At 41.4% G+C, this 21,789-nt stretch overlaps 1 protein-coding gene across 1 annotated transcript in view; it reads right to left on the bottom strand.

The window, feature by feature from the left end:
• Positions 1-21,789, bottom strand: part of LOC145406041 (uncharacterized) — a 92,999-nt gene that overhangs the window by 41,373 nt on the left and 29,837 nt on the right. Inside the window, exons 4-9 of the mRNA XM_080277228.1 lie at positions 21,300-21,490; positions 13,600-14,284; positions 11,485-11,703; positions 11,124-11,184; positions 7,165-7,355; positions 5,632-5,787 (exon numbers count right to left, since the gene is read on the bottom strand). Coding sequence (XP_080133354.1) covers positions 5,632-5,787; positions 7,165-7,355; positions 11,124-11,184; positions 11,485-11,703; positions 13,600-14,284; positions 21,300-21,490 — 1,503 coding nt within the window. The remainder of the gene's footprint in view (positions 1-5,631; positions 5,788-7,164; positions 7,356-11,123; positions 11,185-11,484; positions 11,704-13,599; positions 14,285-21,299; positions 21,491-21,789) is intronic.

The following is a 21,789-nucleotide window of genomic DNA, read 5'->3' on the forward strand; positions in this document are numbered from 1 at the left end:
TGGAAACACGTCACACGGATCGCCTGGCGGAAGCGTTAACTACCACGTCACCCACAGTACTGTTTCAAATATTTAATATATATCAACTATTAAAACAATTGCCGTGTTTGCACTGCAAGCACAGAGATCCACGTAATGATTAAGTGATGAGATGCTTAGGTTTTCTATTGTTAACGAAAGGTTGACTCATGACTAGCTGACTCATGGCAGTATTCTGCCTCAACGAACGAGTTTCAACCTCCGACATCTACAGCTCCTAACTCTCCTACTTAGTTTAAATTAATATCCTCCCAATGAGTAATCCTGTAACGATTAATGACCTAACTTGTCTAATCATGTCTCGGATCAAGAATGGTATTTCAACAGGTTTAATCGAGACCGGCCCAGGACTGGCTAAATGCAAAACGAACAGTCAGACACAGGTATCTACTTTTCAACCATAAGAGCCGGTCACACGACGGTTCTTCCCCCCCAATATGCAGTAGACATTTTTTAGCCATGGGTTTATCATGTAATAATGAAAAAGAATACTTTTTTAAATATATAATATATGTAAAGATGCGTCCTTTTGAATTAGTTTACTTATTGTTTTCAATACTTGCATTATCCAACACTTTCAAGAAGCTCCTTTGAAATTCTATCGCCTAAAAATTGTCGACTGATTACTGGGATGAACTTTGACTGAGGTTCACTAAGGAAAACGAGAGGTGATGATTCGAACTTTCATCAAGCATGTACACACGAACAAACAGATAGCCTACACTGTTGCCAGCACCCCTTACCCACCTCTCGTGGCGGGGTGGCCCAGGTGGAAAGTTTGGCGACTGTACGAAGCTTAGGCTGTCACTTGTATTTTTCAGCTAGAGTGTACCTTTCGTAGCATGTACTGATTGCTAGACAGAGAGAGTAATTGTAATGTAATAAGAATTTTTGTCTCATTGACACTTTTGATGCTCTACCTTAATTGATTTTGCAGGTACGGCGCTGGGTGTAGAAGTTTTGCTGTGCTGGCCAGCTGATCGTCTGCCGCACGCTGCCGCCTCTTCTCCTCTGCCTTCGTCGTCGTCATATTATTAATATTTTCTGTGTCATTTTACACGTAGGTACAGTTACACTACAACTGTCACACCTACACCATGTATCACATACACCACGCCACACAACAATTAGTTGTCAGTGTAAATGTAGTGAACTTTCGCTCAGTTTGACCTAAATACAGGATTTTCACCGTCGTCACGGAGTTTTTTTCCCTCAAGCTTGCCTCTATTAACGTAAATATGAGGTTTTTACGCTCATTGGAGATAGTGATTTTCTCCTGTAGCAGGATAGCACACATACCACAGTGTGAATCTTATGTGACTCAGTTAGGATGTATATATATATATATATATATATATATATATATATATATATATATATATATATATATCCACAAATTTTTTCCCATAAGGAAAAATTTCATTTTGCAGGGGCGTAATGTCACGAATCAAATTCGCGACATTTTCCTTTTGTGAGAAACCACGAACTATTAGTGGAAATCTCACTCTGTATCGTTCAGTTAACCGTTTCTCCATTTCGGTGGTATACTTTTCAAAACATTCGTGACTGTTTCAAAAGTGACCGATCTAATGCACGTCATTAAGTGCTCTACTGAGCGATATTATTGTTTCTTTATTGTTCGCCCCTGCTTGCCTCGACCGTTGGTCATGCCTTCTCTCGGCTGGCCTGTATTTGAATGCAGTCTTTTGTCTGTCGCAACGGAGTGAGGTTCTGTGCTCCAGAAGTGAGAGTGAGAGGTCAGCTAGCACCCAGACTTCACTAGACTACAGTTCTCCAGGCTCCCACCCTTCTTTGGTGATACGCTACATTGACCAGTATTTTCTTTTCGTTTTCCTAGACTTAAGAGTTTAGTTAAGGTGTTTCTTCTAGGTTTAAGAATTTAGCTTTTGAGTGAGTGCGATCTCTTTATTTTGAATTCATTTGAAATGTAACGTTAAATTTATTTCTTTGTAATCAATATATTTAACAGTTCTTTTTCTTGAGCTTAATGTAATGTAAACTCGTGTTTCATTTCTCCACAATTAAGTTTATTTCCCTTATAGCTCCTAGCTTGCATAAACGTTTTACCATTCATAACTGGTACTTAGGCCAGTCTTGTTATTAAGCTTAAAATCCGTTGTGCCTTCTAGGAGCTACGCATCAGCAAGAACCTGATATTATTAATAGTATTAGATATTTATTGTCAGGGGTGAAGTAACTTTCTCCAGAAGCTAACAGTACTAATAAACAGCAATTGAGTAATTAGTCTCTGCTGTGTACTGTTGAGAAAGTTTATAAATTCTCGTTCTGAGAGAGTCGGCGAAGAGAACCGGCATAAAGTAATCATTGCTTGATTTAGCAAGACAAATCATTGTCCCTGCTCTTCAGTATCATTGAGAATTATCATTTAATTTTGCATTTATTTTAATAATCCCGTGACAGGGAGACCGAGGATGAGATGGAAGGATAGAGTGGAGAGGTATTTGTGAGAGGAGGGTGTGAACTGGGAGCAGGGCAATGAAATGGTGGGGGACAGTGCGAAATGGAGGCGATTAATTTGTGGCCACCCCTTACGGGATTAAGGCGTCTGGCAATAGATAGATAGATAGCGTATTTTAACCCAGACAGGCAGGACCTAGCCACCATCTACCACACACAAGGCAATGGTTGCATCACTTCATGTTTGGTCCCTACTTAAGCATAAACACACTTTCCCCAATAAGGAAATGTGGAAAAATCATACATTGCAATTAGGTGAGCTCCTGGAAGACATTGTGTAGGCAGCTGGAAATTCCTTCTGAAAGGCCTAGTGCAGCAGGGGGGTTAATGAGACAGCATTACACTGTGATTCAGCTGGAGGCATTGTTCCTTGTCCAGTGTTACATGGATGTCCGGTGAGACAATAAATGGATGCATTGTTCCTTGTCCAGTGTTACATGGATGTCAGGTGAGACAATAAATGGATGCATTGTTCCTTGTCCACTGTTACATGGATGTCAGGTGAGACAATAAATGGATGCATTGTTCCTTGTCCACTGTTACATGGATGTCAGGTGAGACAAAATTAAAGTCCTGCTTAGCCAGTGGACAAAGGCAATACATCAGGAATGATCTTCCCATAATATTCCCAGACCAAAGTGACGCAGATGAAGGATAAATGTGATGGAATCTTCCTTCTCCCTCACCTGCTGTTTGTACCTGGGGATGTGTTTGGCAGTTTACTGTACACTGTACTGTACCTGTACAACCAAGGACAAAAGTTACCTACTATACCACTGCATCTACGTCAGAGTTCGAGCTTGTCAATTAATTTCCTTCTTGATGTCCTGTATCAGAAAGAATGGTCTATGGGCAGCCTCGCTGAGCTAACAGAGGGAAGTGAGACGAAGAAGAGATGAAGAACTGGGCAGACTTTTGTCACAGTTATAAATATGTTAAGATATGACCGAAGTGAATTAGATTAGTTTTATATTTGTGTACAGAGAATAAAATGTACACCTCTAAGGGAGTTACATATATGCGATGGCAGATCAATGGAATGTTGTTTACAAGGCCATCAGCTCTGCCCTGTTTGCTGCAGGGAATGTTTTGAGGAACTGAGTTTCGTTGGAGTATTTTTGTTCTGTTCTTCACTGCGGCCAACCCTCACGGTATTAAAACCCCCCGTGGCTGGCCTCGTTACTCACACCTGAAGGTAATATTGACAGTAAATTAACCCACAAGACGGACATCAAATACTGGTGCCCAAGTGCAGGCAGGTGAGGTGTGTGGTGTTGTCTACTGGCACAGGGTTGAACTGTAGCATCATAACTTAAGCCAGATGGTGCCAGATGGTAAGCCCTGACCACCAGACACCAGCCATCAGATGAATAACGCTGACCCAAACAAAGATGAATTACTACCTTTCAAAATGAACAAATAATAATGAACAAAGTTACTTCTCAAATCTTAATGAAAACCTATAATTAACACACCCCAGACATGGGTAGAGGACAGACTGAAAATTGCTCGTCAAAATATCCATCCCACACCCATCACCAGCAGCCAACATGAACCCAGACACTGCCCTGTCTTCACACTTACCCTCCACTGAGACCTTCGAAGTGACACACGAACCCAAACACTCCCCTGTCCTCGCTCCCCTGCAGACACTCCCTTGTCCTCACACTTAACACTTTCCTCTAAGATCCTTGAAATGAACCCAGACACTGCCCTGTCCTCATACTTAACACTCTCCTATAAGATCCTTGAAGAGACACACGAACCCAGACACTTCCCTGCCCTCATTCCCCTGTCCAGACGCTCCCCTGTCCTCACTCCCGTCCAGACACTCCCCTGTCCTCACGCTTAACACCCTCCTCTAAAACACTGGGAGTGACATACGACGCTAGACTCACCTTCAAGACGATATATAGGGCATCGAAAGTCAGTGCACCCTTAGACTCTGCGCACTTATGGGAACAGACTTTGGGTAATAAAGATAAACACTCCTTACAATACATTTAGTTTATTAGACCAGTGATGCCCTAACACCCTTTATAATTCTTTACAAGCCATACAGAACAGCGCTTTATACATCATGACTGGCTGCACTAAAACCACTCCCACAGCTGACACATTGTACCTGAAGGCCTCCCTGACAGAATATCTTAAGTCACACAGTAATACTCGGTAGTCTGTGGTAATACAACATGAGAGAGCAACACAGTACAACTAGGTAGATAACACAGTAACCACATAAACATTACTGGACCCACTTCAATAACATCCCCAGACACTAGCAACGAAGAAACACCTACACACTCATTACATACTAGGGCAATACAACACTTCTATCACAACACTAGTACTGCCAGCCCCTCCCTTCAGACATCCACCCATCAGAGGTATCCTTAAATAGAGCTGATCGGGTGTACCCAGTCAGACTACGCTCATTGAAATCACCGTCTTCCTCAGTTACCAGCTTAGATGAAAAGTTTCCAGGTTATAAAATAGACCCACACAATATAACACACATGCAGCACTGAAGAACAGATATAACACAATAATGCAAACCCAGCGTGAAGGCTGTATGGTACCTGAGACAAACACTATAAAGGCAGTTGCTTACTTGCAGTCGAAGCACCTTTTTGGCCAGGCAGACTATGATTAACAACAAGAAATTTCTCTTTTAAAAATATATGAGGGGAAAAGGATGAAATAAAAAAATAATGACTGGAGTAAAATGCTTAAGACAAGGATAGCACTAGAACCTTTCCCCATAACATCCACTAACTAAATATAACTTCCATCCAAGAGAGTATATGTGATTTAACTCCTACCTACAGACAACAGAATTTTCACTTCCTTGGAGACGTCTGGTAGTGTAGGGGTTACTGAAGGCTGTCTCTAACCTCTGCATACCTGAATAACACACAAGAATATAGTAATGGAGCAGAATCAGAAATAAATCGGTAAGGAAGAGGTGTTAGTAAGCTTCCTGAATAACACACAAGAGTGGAGCAGAATCAGAAATAAATCTGTAATGAAGAGGTGTTGGTAGGCTTCCTGACCGTACTGGACTAGTGCCGTACATGTCTCATTCGTGTTTGCGGGGCGTGAGGAGGATGTGGAGGCCCCCCTTTGGCCTCTGTAGTAAGGGTGAGTTTTCCACCTCGATATCCTCGTGTCCTGGTGGTATCCTGAGGTCAGCTGCCAGGATCAGCTTGGCCAGGGCTACTTTGGTCTCCATCAGGGCGAACCGCATGGCTGGGGAAGAAATATCGTGTAATTAGGAACTGATATGCGTCTGTGACAGGACTCCAGGGGCTTGGATGATGAATGAGTATTCCATTTGCCTTCGCTTTCTTTGCTCTCTGGACACTACCTCGCCCCTTCCTTACGTGGGAAAGAAGTTGATGATAATTCTATCTATCTACCTATTGACAGACGCCATAATCCAGTAAGGGGTGGCCATTTGACTTTGAGTTATTTGTTTTACGGGGAGGGGCACTAACCCTCCACCAACCCACTTGTTGACACGTAGGGAGCACGTATGGTTTGGTTATATGGTTACCAACCAGCGTTGCAAACGGTTTCTTGGCTTACAGGAAACCATATGGCTTGTCACTCAATGTAAAGACACCTGTAAAGGAAAGAAAAGCAATAAGAAGTGACAGGAAAGATGGGAGAAATAGGAAGAGAGGAGGGCAGGCACAGAAAAAGAATGATAAAGACCAAGGAAGTAATAGGCAGCACTACATCAAGTGAGTGGATGATGGTCGCAACCACCTACCACTAATAATAATGATGGTGATGGTGATGGTGATGATGATGATGATGATGCTAATAATAATAATAATAATAATAATAATAATAATAATAATAATACGCCGCTTATGTCAACAATGCAATCAGTATAAGTAAAATGCAAATAAGTAACGAACAAAACAGTGGTAAGCTGTAACAAGAAAACCAAATCGCCAAGAAAGTTGTGTTAGGGGATCTCAGCTGAGGAGAAGACGGAGGTGTAAATCCAGAGCACGTTTACGATTCCCTTTCCTTCCTTCAAAACAGCCACAATTTTTTTCTGTCTTAAATGGTAGATAATTGTCCATTTGTGTATCTCTGTCAGTCAGTCTGGTGTGAGATGGGGAAAGGGTAGCGATATGGCGGGGGACAAGGCGACATGGAGACGATTTGTTTGTGGCCACCTCACACGGGATTAAGGCGTCTGGCAATAGATAGATAGATAAAAAGAATATCTTGCCACAACTCAGCATTCAAGATGGAGAGATGGCAATTTTAAGTCAAGTTGAAGTGAAAGGGGTATAGCATTGAGGCAAAGTTGGAGTAAAAAGGACACAGGGAAGCCATGTCCGTGTCCCCATGTCCTATTCTGCTCCTATGTCCTATTGTGTCCCCATGTCCTATTGTGTCCCCATGTCCTATTCTGTCCCCATGTCCTATTCTGTCCCCATGTCCTATTCTGTCCCCATGCCTATTCTGTCCCCATGTCCTATTCTGCCCCCATGTCCTATTCTGACCCCATGTCCTATTCTGACCCCGTGTCCTATTCTGATGTCCTATTCTGATCCCATGTCCTACTTTGCCCCCATGACCTCTTCTGACCTCACATGACCTCACCTATACAGTTTCGTGGCCCCATCCCAAAGGGCATGTGGGTGAAACTTTTGATGTTGACCTTGTTCTCGGGCAGGAAGCGATCAGGCCGGAAGTGCTCGGGGTCAGGCCAGTAGCGGGGGTCGTGTTGAAGACTCCAGACCGGAAACTGAACCAGGTCGCCCTTCCTCACGAGTAAGTTGGTGCCTGGAATGCTGGAGGAAAGGTAAATGAATACACCTGTCTATCTGTCTATCTATCTATCTATCTTTCTGTCTACCTACAGTATATACACGCCTATCTATCACCTGTCTATCTGTCTGTCTATCTACCTCCCCTCCTTCAGGTGTAGATTAGTGCCTGGAATGCTGAAAGAAAGGTGAGTGGAAAGGTTTTATCTACATGTTTATCATCTGTCTGTCTGTCTATCTATCTGTCTGTCTACTACTACTACTACTACTACTACGACCACTACTACTACTATAACTACTACTGTCACCACTACTACAACTACTACTACTACTACTACCACTACTACTACTACCACTACTAGTACTACTACCACTAATACAACTACTACTACTACCACCATCAATACTACTACTACTACTACCACTACTACTATTACTACTACCACGACTACTACCAGTACTACTACTACCACTACTATCACTACTACTACTACCACTACTACTACTTTTTTTTTTTTTTTTAATAACAGAGCGGAGGAAGGAAAAAGAAATGGGGGAAAAAAAAAAAATCCATACACCAGATTACTGGTGTCCTCTGTTCATTAAATATCTGTAACAGTTAGACTTGAACAGTTGTGGGTTGAAATTTGGAGGAAAAGAACTCTGGGGAAGCGAGTTCCAGAGAGATGCAGTTCGGGGAATGAAAGAATTCTGATAGGCAGAAGTTCTGCAATATGGTTGAGTGACATTCCAGTCATGAGCGCTACCAGATGCCCGCGTAGCACGAGGGAAGGCATGGAGAGGCGGCACCATGGACGCAACCTCGTCTGAGCACTTGCCAAAAAAATATCTGTAAAATAATGCAAGGGAGGCAACATTCCTTCTTACTTGCAGGGGAGGTAGTTTATATGTAATGGCAGGGTTGTTAATGATTCTAACAGCTAAATTCTGAATTTTGTCAGTTGTCTCAATGCAACCTCTCCACAACCATTTCACAAGGGTGAGCAATATTCAAGCTGAGAGCGCACATGACTCTTATAAATTATAGCTAACTGCTCATCGGTGAAGAAGTTACGGACTCTGTACAATAATCCAAGTTTCTTTGAGGCGGTTTTAGCAAGTGATCTGACATGAGAGGTCCAGCTGAGGGCACTGTTAAGTGAGACACCAAGAATTTTAATACTTTTGGAGATGGGAATATTAGTAGCACTGAAGGTAATGTACGAATCTGGTAATATCTGTCTATTAGTAAACTGTATATATTTAGTTTTACTAGCATTAAAAGAGACAAGGATGTTTTGTTCCCATTCACTGATTGTAGCTAGATCTTGATTTATGGAGATGGCTGTACTGAGTTGAGAGGTAGAGATATTAGACTTTGTAAATGGATGTCTGAGTGTGAATGAACTATGTAGTGTTGAGTCATCTGCATATGAGTGAACGGGATTGTGAGTGACAGATAAGAGATCATTAATATGAACCAGAAATAGGGTTGGCGCCAGAACTGATCCCTGCGGCACGCCGGCGTTAATTGAGTGGAAATTCGAATATACATCATCTACTTTTACTCTTATTTTCCTGTCACTAAGATAAGAAGAAGTCAAAGGAACAAAAGACGTTAGTCCATAGCAAGGGAGTTTGGACAGCAGGGAACGGTGCCATACTCTGTCGAAAGCTTTAGAGATATCAAGAGCTACTGCATGAGTTTCTCCAAAAAGATCAATTGATTGATGGATGGTATGAGTTAAGAGATTGAGTATGTCAATGGTGGATCTTTCGTGGCGAAAACCGTATTGTCTATCACTAATTAAGTTGTTGGATTCAAGATGTTTAACAATATGCTTATTAATTAAAGTTTCAAATTCCTTACCAAGAGAAGATGTGACAGCTATTGGTCTGTAATTGGAGGGGTCAGACGAACTTCCTTTCTTCGCAATTGGGTGGATATTGGCTTCTTTCCATGAATTTGGGAATAAAGAAGTACGTATGCATAGTCTGAATAATTTGGCTAGGACAGAGGCAACTACAGGGGAACACTTTTTCAAAACAATTGGAGGAATTCCATCTGGGCCTGGAGCTTTGTTGGTAGGTAAATTGTCTAGGATGGATTTTACGAATCTTGTCTGTATTTTAAGTGGGGCAATTTCGGGAGAATCAAGTTCCAGTACTGAGACAGTCTGGCTGGTTTCATCTATGGTAGAGTTTCTGGCAAAGGTACTAGCAAAGATATCTGCTTTCCCACATGGGTCATTTATGATAATGCCATCTGAAGATTTTAGTGGGGGAATGGAAGATGACTTGTTAAAGTTATTATTGAAAGAATTAAGAGTTGACCAGAATATTCTATTGTCATTAGGGTTGTTAAGTAGTTTTGATGCTTGCTTTTGAAGAAAGTTTGATTTAGATAGATTTAATACAGCGTTTGCATGATTTCTAGCAATTTTAAATTGGGAGAGTGATTCAGATGTTCTTGATTTTAAGTAAGAGTTATATGCTAATGACTTTTGGGCTGTTGCTCTGGCACAATTGCCATTTTGGAGAGTTTGATCTTTTAGTGAACTGTTGACTTGGTATGAATAAATCCATACCAGCTAGTATTAAGTCACAAATGTGGGACTGGGTAGTATTGGGATCACTAGAGAAGAAAGACTTCCATGGAACATCAGCAAGATAATTTCTAAATCCATCCCAGTCTGCCACTACTACAAATACTACTACTACCTACTACTACTACTACCACCGCTACCACTACTACTGCCACTACTACTACACTACTACTACAACCGCCACTACTACTACTACTACCACTACTACTACTACTACTACTATTACTACCACCACTACTGCTACCACTACTACTACTACTACTACCACTACTACTACTACCACTACTACTACTATTACCACTACTACTACTACTACCACTACTACTACTACCACTACTACTACTATTACCACTACTACTACTACTACTACCACTACTACTACTACCACTACTACTGCTACCACCACTACTACAAATACTACTACTACAAATACTACTACTACCACCATCACTACTACTACTACTACCACTACTACTACTACCACCACTACCACTACTACTACCACTACTACTACTACTACTACCAGTACTACTACTACCACTACTACTACTACTACTACTACTACTACTACAACCATCACCATTACTACTACTACTATTACTACCAGTACTACTACTACAGCTGTACACCATAATTTTACATACATATGGTTCTGTTCATCATTAAGTTCTCCTCAAGTGTTCATCAAATGTTCATCTGTTCATCTCTAAGTGGTCCTAAGTGTTCACCTTTAAGTGTTCACTGTTCTGTGTTCTTTGCCTGTACCTGTTCAAGTGTTCATGTTATTTATTTCCTGTACACTTTGTTTTAAAATGTTCAACAGTTCTCATCCCACACACTGTTCACCATGTACACCTGTTGTTCACCATGTACACCTGTTGCTCACTATGTACACCTGTTGTTCATCAGGTACACCTGTTGTTCATCATGTACACCTGTTGTTCACCATGTACACCTGTTGTTCACCATGTACACCTCTTGTTCACAATGTACACCTCTTGTTCATCATGTACACCTCTTGTTCACCATGTAGCCTACACCTCTTGTTCACCATGTACACCTTTTTCTTCCTCATGTACACCTTTTTCTTCCTCATGTACACCTTTTGTTCACCATGTACACCTCTTGTTCACCATGTACACCTGTTCACCATGTACACCTGTTTACCATGTACACCTGTGCTCACCTGTAATCTTTAGTACACAGCCGGTCTACAAACAGCGCTGGGGGGTACAGCCTCAGAGCCTCTGTAATGGGAAAAGGAAAACCAATGTAATTACTGTACCATGAATGCCTTGGTATACTATCTATCTATCTATCTATCTGTCTATCTATCTATCTCTCTATCTATCTTTCTATCTCAGTAGTCAACAAGCCAGCTCCAGTATTATCTATACTCCCTGGGATTATGATTTAGATAAAACTGAATGACTGCCTCGCCAACCACATCAAACGTTGCCCTCTTCACTCCAGACAGGCGTAGATTTCACACACACACACACACACACACACACACACACACACACACACACAGATGTAATACACACCCATAACACAGGCCTCGAGGAACTTGGCCTCCATGACCCCCTGGTAGGTCAGCTCGCCCTCCTCCTTCACCAGCTGCTCAAGCTCCTGACGAAGGCGCTGCTGGGGCTCGGGGTTCTTGGCAAGGAGGTGTGAGCAGAAGGACACAGTGGAGGCGGTGGTGTCGAAGCCAACCACCAGAAACAGGATGCACTGCGCCACCAGCACTTTGTCGGTGAGGACTGGCGGTGGACGAATTCAAAATATAACCCAGTTTGGAGTGAATTACTTAATATAATCCAAAAATAATCACATTTTGAATGAATTACTTAATATAGTCTTAAAATCAATTTTGAGGGATAAAATTTACAGGATGCACTGCACCACCAGCACTTTGTCGGTGAGGACTGACAGTAGGCGAGATCGAAATATATTCCAATTTTGAATGAATTGATTAACATAATCCTAAAGCCAGTCTGGGGGATGAAATTTTGCAAAGCATTATTTCGGAATCTTGCTAAAATTTATCCCCAAACTGACTTTCAGATTATCCTATGATCAAAATAGTTTAACTGGTATTTTTTCTGGTATATCTCTCAGTGTTGCCACTTCTCAGTACACTAACACCTCCCAATATACAATACTTGCACATTCCTCTCACACTTACACACGCCTCTCTTACCCCACTATGCTTAAACAGACTGTACACCTGTGAAGATATTTAACTGAACCTAATCTGATCTGGATAGACTTGTAGGTGGATAAGAACTGACCAAACTGACCCCAGACCACCTTAAATGAACCCAAAATTGCTGAAGTGAACGTGATCATAACCTAAATGAACCTAAAATGCTGAAGTGAACGTGATCAGAACCTTTTCACATCCAGTGTGGCTCAGATAGTCCCAAACTCACCTGCCTGAGCGTAAAGAAATATAACAATACTTGACCTCACATGACCTCACACGCACGACCTGACATTGAACTGGCTTGGTATGAACTGATATCAAGTGAGAAAATGAAGGTGAACTGGCTTGCAGGGTTCATTTGGGCTAATTTGCTGCTAATGAGGTACTAATCACACACAAAATTTATTGTTTTGACTGCTGTATTTCTGGTGGTGATGCTGGCTGATGGTCGCTGAGGCTGACCTGATGAATTCAGTGTTTATTGTTTACGAATATGAGTTATAACCAGATAACCAGAAAACTATATTGTCAAGCCAAAACAAAATAGTGCAGACTTGTAAAGATTTACCGAAAGGAAACATAAGACTTTGTAATTCACACTAACTGGCTGTGCACGCTTCGTCTGTTTAGGTAGTACTCAGCCATTCTTTACTGTAGGAACCATTTCGCGAACTAATCAAACTAATTACAAAAGTATCATGCACCATACCTGATAATACAGCTTGGTAGAAATACTGAAAAGTATAATAGAAGTAGACAGAGTATCTCATGTCTGTTTTCGTCTCGTCGTAAATTAACCATCTCTGTAGGGGTGAAATCTTTTAAAACAACAACAAAAATATTAAATGCTCATTTTTTTCTTTACTCGATGTTTTTTTTATCAATAAATTAAAATTCTCATCGCACACACCAAATGCTCCTTCATATTCTACAGTTTTCTTTGCGCAAAGTTACTATAATATGATGAAGGGGCATGCGAAGGGGTGCTAGGAGACTTCCCACGAATTTCAGTACTACGCTGTGATTATCCTCCCTCTTTCGCAGGGGAACACTCTCCCTTTCGTGCATTAAGATTACCAAAATATATGGATAGGGCAAGGTGAATGCCTGCCTGCAGTTTAAGACAACAGCCGTTAGTAGCTGTTGGCTGCTTGAGGGCCATTAAGAGAGGTATTCAGAGTTATCAAGTCCCAGTCTTCCTCAGACTAAGAGACACAATCGTCAAATCTACAATCCAGGTCCTCATTTCTGTTCTAATTAGGAATAGGACAGGATAAAACAGATCTTGCCCAAAGATTACAGAACTGGTCCTGGAACCAAATCCCAGGACCTCACTTTCATGGTCCTAGTGTACTCCCGATTACATTGCTTGCACCGCAGATGCAACTGTTACAGATATGGTATAACAGAAAGACCGACAGTGTAGTAATAAAAGGCAAAGGTTAATCACCGTGCTTAGGGGAGGCAGTGGTGGTGTCAGTGTCTTCAGCCTGAGCCTCCAGTACAAGGTCAAGGAAGTCCCCCCTCTTTTTGCCGGCTTTGCGGGCTCTGATGGTCTCCTCCGCTACACTCCGGAAGAACCCAACCTCCTCTACATCCTCCTTGAAGCCCAAAGCGTTGAACAGTCGTGGGAAGTGCAACATCATGACAAACCTCAACATCGCTCGTGGAGTCATAGCAAAAAAGGTTTCTGCTTTTTGAGCAAAAAGAGGTTTTTCTTGTGTGAGAGAGTTGCACTCGATACCAAAAGCACAAGATGCGATAGTATCCATGGTGAACCGTCCAGCTTTGTCCTTCATGTCAACAGACGGATTCTTTTGTGCATCTTTCAGGCAGGAAGATACAAATGTGTCAGCAAGTCCGCACATGAGCGGGAACATCCTTTTCATCTTCCCACTGGTGAATGTTGGGGACAGGACAGCACGTAAGTCCTTCCACTCCTGATCCTTCTTATTTCCCAGCATCTGACTCGAGTAGCTGTCGGGTTGGTTCGAACCAAAGGGCCGCCTGTTCACGAAATGATCAAAGTCTTTTACGTATATGTTCTTGAGTATATCCGGATCACACACCGTCAGCACGGGAGTGAAGCCCTCATACAGGCCAAAGTAGGGACTGTTCTTGTAGGTGTGGTACATCTGAAATGAAGTAAACTATGATAGTTTCAGCCCCAGTAAAGTATGATAGTTACTTAAGTACACAAAAGTATTTATATAACATCCCATACACCAGAAGCTTCCCTGGAATGAGGAAAAAAAATCTTGATCAATCCTTCTGAATATAAATAGCTGTGATTAGTAACTTCCTTTTTACCCTCCACCTTACAGAGTCAGAGGAGGGTGTTGTTATCACTGGGATCAGTAGGTGTCCGGCTGTAGACATGAGTGGCAGGGTGGCTGTCCGGGCGTAGAATTTTTGTTTCCAGGCCAGAACTCAGAAAGTATTCAGTATAGAGTCATGAAATTTTACATAGTTATGTGTCTTATAGTGAACTGGTGCCTTCTGATGGGTAGAATGCTGTGTCTTAAGAAGTTTTTTTTTTAAATAATGAAAAAAAAAAATCAAGAGATTTCAATGCCACCATGCAGGGAATCTGAAGGGCCCAGGTTGTGTGTCCTCAGGGCATTCTCCCTACGTTCACCTTTGAAAGATAAGAGTGGGGGGAGGCATTATGTGCTTGATTAGGTGTGCAGGGAGGTGGTGGGGGGTATATGCTTGGTCAGATGGAGGGTTGCAACAGCATAATTATGCCTGTGTTTAGATTTGTTATTTCTCATGAAGCTAAGATCTTTTCCTGCAGCTGATTATCACTTGTAAACAAATTTTTAACATAGGCACGATAGAATATGCATTTGGTGGTAGTTATAGGTAAAAAGATTGTACTGAAAGGACTTGACAGAAGAGAGGTGCTGTTAGTAAGAGCAGACAGGATACAGAAGAGATATTATGGAATAAGTTAACCCTACATAGATTTTGCAAACCTTGTCTTACACACTTTTCTCAACACTAAAGTGGTAGACAGATGGGAAATATAGGAAGTTTGGTGATTCTAAGTGCTGTGAAAGAGGTAGCCAGCTGGTGTGCACTGTGAAAGAGGTAGCCAGCTGGTATGTACTGTGAAAGAGGTAGCCAGCTGGTATGTACTCTGAAAGAGGTAGCCAGCTGGTATGTACTGTGAATGAGGTAGCCAGCTGGTGTGTACTGTGAGAGAGGTAGCCAGCTGGTATGTACTGTGAAAGAGGTAGCCAGCTGGTATGTACTGTGAAGGAGGTAGCCAGCTGGTGTGTACTGTGAGAGAGGTAGCCAGCTGGTATGTACTGTGAAAGAGGTAGCCAGCTGGTATGTACTGTGAATGAGGTAGCCAGCTGGTGTGTACTGTGAGAGAGGTAGCCAGCTGGTATGTACTGTGAAAGAGGTAGCCAGCTGGTATGTACTGTGAAAGAGGTAGCCAGCTGGTGTGTACTGTGAAAGAGGTAGCCAGCTGGTATGTACTGTGAAAGAGGTAGCCAGCTGGTATGTACTGTGAAAGAGGTAGCCAGCTGGTATGTAATGTGAAAGAGGTAGCCAGCTGGTATGTACTGTGAAAGAGGTAGCCAGCTGGTATGTAATGTGAAAGAGGTAGCCAGCTGGTGTGTACTGTGAAAGAGGTAGCCAGCTGGTATGTACTGTGAAAGAGGTAGCCAGCTGGTATGTACTGCGAAAGAGGTAGCCAGCTGGTAAATCTAGGAAGTTTGGTGGTTCATATATATGCAGTGAAAGAAAAATATGATGATAGCAGGGAAACAGGTCAGCTCAGCCAAACACTGAGTAATGGATTCAGTCATCATTCTTCTATCTATCTACCTATTGCCAGGCGCCTTAATCGCGTAAGGAGTGGCCACAAACAAATCGCCTCCATGTCGCCCTGTCCCCCGCCATTTCACTGCCCTGCTCCCAGCTCACACACCCCTGTCTCATATACCCCTCCATTCCATCCCTCCAGCTCATCCTTGGCCTCCCCCTCCCTCTCCCCCCCTCCACCTCACTCACATATACTCTCCTCGTCAGTCTATCACTCTTCATCCTCTCCACATGGCCAAACCACCTCAGTGTGTTTCTCCTGACGCTTCCTATCACATCCACATCCACATCACAACGCTCCTTCACTTCCTCATTTGTCAGTCTGTCTCTCTATGTAACTCCACATGCACCTCACTCACATACACTCTCCTCGTCAGTCTCTCACTCTCCATCCTCTCCACATGGCCAAACCACTTCAGTGTGTTTCTCCTAACGCTTTCTATCACATCCACATCCACATCACAACGCTCTTTCACTTCCTCATTTGTCAGTCTGTCTCTTAACATTGACATTCTGGGCAATCCTTTAGTTCCTCGTGTGTGTGTGTGTGTGTGTGTGTGTGTGTGTGTGTGTGTGTGTGTGTGTGGAGAAAAAGAAAGTTGGAGGTTAACTCAGTCACTGTTAATGATACACAATTTGAGTTAAAATAATCACACACACACACACACACACACACACACACACACACACACACACACACACACACACACACTCGTATGTTAGGAGTGTAATGCTGTACGGCAGTGAGACCTGGGCAGTAAAGGAGGAGGATATTCACAGGCTCAAAAATACAGAAACTTAATGATTAGGTGGATGTGCAGTGCGTCCCCGAGCGTAAGGCCTCGGGGGGCTAGGTTTACGATGGAAGAGTTGAGAGGTAGGATGGGACTGGAGTGTAGTGGTGTTGCGATGAGGAGGGGTAGGCTGAGGTGGATAGGGGATATGGAGAGGATGGGGGATGTATTTGCCTATTTTATAAGAATTGATATGATAAATGCACAATGAAATGGCGGGGAACAGGCCAACATGGAGGCGATTTGTTTTTGGCCACCCCTTACGGGATTAAGGCGTCTGGCAATAAATAAGATAGACAGATGGACAGAACTGGTAAATAAGAGTCAGTTTGTGGGAAAAATAACCCCATCTTTGGAGAGTAATCAAGTGTTTGTTGGAGTTAAAGTCTCTCTCTCTCTCTCTCTCTCTCTCTCACACACACACACGCACACACACACACACACACACACACACACATTGGCGAGACATCAAGTGTTTGTGGGAGTCAAAATCTCTCTCTCTCTCTCTCTCTCTCTCTCACACACACACACACACACACACACACACACACACACACACACACACACACACACAGAGGGAGTCAATCGAGGCGGATGTGCGACATCGGCGCTCCTTACCGAACCAACACGGCCAGTGGCATTACCTAAATTAGTATCTTTGTATTAGTCAAGCTCTGTACCAGGTTAGACTAAATGATTTTTCATTATTAAAAGGAAAAAATATTAAGTTTAAACAAGACTTGTTCAAACAGAAAAGTGAACCAAGACGAAAGAATGTGCTGAGTCAGCTGAGGTTTGTTTAGACTACAGCAACACGAGGATTGTAAGTACATTCTCCGTATTTTTAGTATTGCAAAATGGATACATATTTTAGTAAAGCAAATTTGGAAAAGAAAAGAGATAAAGGTAAAAAGCAAAATGATGATTTCTACCAAGAGCTGGTTAAAGTGGAGACTCACAATAGACTGGTTGAACGTGTACACAAACTAGAAATGGCTTTCAAAAATGAAATTGATGAAATAAAGAAGCAGATGCACTTGCAAAAGGAAGAAATAGAAAAACTAGGAAGGGAGGCCAACAAGAAACACACAACCATCAGTGAACTAACAGTGGAATTGAGTACACTTAGGAAGAAAATGAGTGAAATGGCAAGTACAGTAGTCAATCACGAGAGTATTATGGAAGAGTTGAAAAATGACAGAGACAATTAGGCAAGTAAGCAGTCTTATAGACCAGAGCAGTGATATTGAGGAGAAGATAACATAGGTGAATGAAGCTGTGCAAAGCTAGAAAAATGATGTAGAAACCACGTATGCTGAAGTGGTGAAAGTAAAGAAAGACTTAGAAACAAGGGTGGAGGAAAAAAGCATTAAAAAGGAAGTGAAAAGAATAATCCAAAACAATCCAAAGTTAGTCAGAGATTCAGTAGATATAAACAAATCTATAGTAATCACTGGTATAGAAGAGGAAGAACTAAAAAACAAGATCACAAGAGACAAAAAGGAGATGGCAAATGTAATGAGCTTACTGAAAGAAGTATCAGAGGAAATCTGTAGTAAAAACATAGAGGAACACAAAATTTTAGGGAAATACGAGAAAAGCAAGACAAGACCTTTAAAGGTGACTTTCCAGAGTGTAAACACTGTGGAAGAGATACTAAAAAATGCAAAGAATCTTATGGAAAAAGAGGAGTTCAAAAATGTATGGATAAAAAGATGCCTAACACAAGAGGAACTGGAATTACTGAAAGAGAAAAGGGAGGAAGCCAAAACAAAGAATGAGGGAAGATCAGAAGAGAAGAAGAAGAAATTTTTTTTACAAAGTAATAGGATTGCAGGTACGAAAGTGGTATACAAACAGGATGGAATAAAAAGGAGGAATGTAGTAGAACCATGTCATGACAAGTATATAAACAAGATGATAAAGTTGATGTACTCAAATGTGGATGGAATGGTATCTAAATTACTAGAGATGAATGATTATGTCAGAGAAAATGAACCACAAATAATATGCCTAACTGAAATAAAATTAACACCAAGGATATCCAATGACATACTAAACTTAGAGGAATACAATATATGGAGAAGAGACAGAAATTTAAAAAAAGGAGGAGGAATTATAATATTAACTAAGAAAAATCTAAAAGTCAATGAAATAAAACTAGATATACCATCACAAGTAGAACTGATTGCAGTAGAGATCAACACATCTGAAGATAAAGTAATTGTAGCCAATTTGTACATGCCACCCAGATCAAACACATGGGAAAGAGACGAATATGAGGACCTGGCAGAGAGTACAATTCAGAGTTTAAGATCATTACTACATAAAATGGAAGAGAAATCGGAAAGAATTATACTAACTGGGGATTTCAATACAAATATAAATTGGAATACTCTAGATATAATTAGCCAAGAAAGCTGTTGGGACCAAAAGCTCCTGGATCTCGTGCAAGAGTTTTTCCTAACGCAACATGTGAGGGAAACCACCAGAAAAAGAGGACTTGATGTACCTTCAATGCTAGATCTAATATTTACCAGGCAAGAAAATGATATTGACAGTTTAATATATCACCCTCTACTCGGCAAAAGCGATCATGCAGTACTAAATTATAACTTCAGGATAGCATATGACATAGTAAACAGCAATGATAGTTACAAAAAGAGCCTAAACTATAAAAAGGGAAATTATCAAGACCTAAAGAAGTATTTCTTAGAAGTTGATTGGGAAAATGAGCTTAGAGGACAAGATTTAAATGCTGTATATAAAAAATTCTGTGAATTTTATGAAATAGGAGTCCAGAAGTATATCCCACAGCACAAAGAAGCAGATAAGAAAATACAGAAATGGTTCAATACAGAATGTAAAAAATCAAAAGAAAGAAGAGATTTGTTGTGGAATAGATACAGAAGACACAATAGTGAAAGGGCGTATAATAATTACAAACAGGCAAGAAACGAATATACAAGAATAAGGAGGGAAGCCCAGAAACAGTTTGAGGAGGATATAATAAATAAAAGTAGTGATCAACCAAAGCTGTTTTACAGCTATAGCAGAAGCAAAACCAAAGTAAAAGATATAATACAATCCATTACGGACGAGGGAATCACTTATACACAAGAGAGGGAAGGATGGGTGGACAGTATCTATTTAGATTTCAAGAAAGCTTTTGACACAGTACCACACCAAAGACTTTTATGGAAACTGAACCATGAAGGAGAAATTCGAGGCAAACTGTTTTGTTGGATGCAAGACTTTCTCATAAAAAGAGAAATGAGAACAGTACTAAGAGGAAACTACTCATCATGGAAAGAAGTGACTAGTGGAGTACCACAGGGTTCAGTGCTGGCACCAATCATGTTTTTAGTGTATATAAATGATATAAACAGTAACACTGGAAATGAGAGCTATCTGAATATATTTGCAGATGCTGCAAAAATACAAAGGAGAATTACTAACACAGACTCTTGTAAAGAGCTACAAGAAGAATTAAATAAACTTCATGAATGGAGTAGTACATGGCAAATGGAATTCAATGTGGACAAGTGTCATGTAATCAAGTTTGATAAAAGTAGAAAAAGACCTGATTGAGATTATACGTTAGGAAATAAAACCCTATACACATCAGAAAGAGAGAAAGACCCAGCTGTGATTATCAATAACAGACTATCTCCGGCTGACCACATCAGCGAGAAGGTACGGAACATGTATACACTGCTTGCAAATATGAGAATAGCATTCACATACATAAATGAAGACATGCTAAGAAGGATAATAACATCATTCATTAGACCAACCCTGGAATATGCATCAGTAGTCTGGAGTCCTCATCTCAAAAAGCACATAGACAAGATTGAAAAAGTTCAAAGGGCCGCTACAAGATGGATACCAAGCTTAAGGGATCTAAGCTACGAAGAAAGACTAAATAAACTGAATCTACCAACACTACAGGAGAGAAGGAAAAGAGGTGACATGATAATGCTATATAAGTGCATATCAGGAAAGGAGAAAATAGACATAAATGAATACTTAAAATATGAAGAAGCATCAGCAAAAGGACACTGCAAAAATCTGCATAAGAAGAGAGGTGATAAAGACGTAAGGAAATTCAGTTTCCCAAACAGAGCAATTGATCAATGGAATGCACTTCCGAATGAAATAGTGTGTGCCAAAATAATTCACAAATTTAAGGATATGTACGATAAATATGGTTTAAGACACGGGACAGTACGAGCTTGACTCATTCCTGTAAAGATACAATTAGGTAAGAACAATTAGGTAGGTAAGAACACACACACACACACACACACACACACACACACACACACACACACACACACACACACACACACACACACACACACACACGCACACATATTCGGAGAGAAATCAAGTGTTTGTAGGAGTTAAAATCTCTCTCTCTCTCTCTCTCTCTCACACACACACACACACACACACACACACACATACACACTGGACAGCTATCAAGTGCTTGTAGGAAGGAAAATATCTCTCTCACTTTATCAAGGACGAGCCAGCGTTTATTGAAGGGCGACATGGTCTGGTGGAGGTGGCCGAGGAGGGGGACGGCGGGGGGGGATGGGACACCTCTCCTTGCCCAGTAGCTGTGACGCCATTTTGAGTATAACCACAGCGTCACCACCACCGTCACCAGCAACATCCACGTCACCAACATCCTGATCCTTTTACCTGAGGAAGAAGAAGAAGGAGTGAATTAAATGGCTGTGGAATACGTGAAGTTTCTGACACACACACACACACAGGAGACACGAAGAAGTGCAGACGTGGGCCGACAGCGCTCCATACCGAGCCAGCACGGCCAGTGGCAATATCTAAATTAGTATCTTTATATGAGTCAAGCTCTGTATCAGGTTAAACTAAATGATTTTTCATTATTAAAAAAAGAATATGAAGAAGTTTAAACAAGACTTGTTCAAACAGAAAAGAGAACCGAGTAGCGAAAGAATGCGCTCAGTCAGCTGATATTT

Source organism: Coenobita brevimanus, chromosome 69 (assembly GCF_032717465.1).
Source record: "Coenobita brevimanus isolate Jiangsu-jjx chromosome 69, ASM3271746v2, whole genome shotgun sequence".
Taxonomy (NCBI): Eukaryota; Metazoa; Arthropoda; class Malacostraca; order Decapoda; family Coenobitidae; genus Coenobita; species Coenobita brevimanus.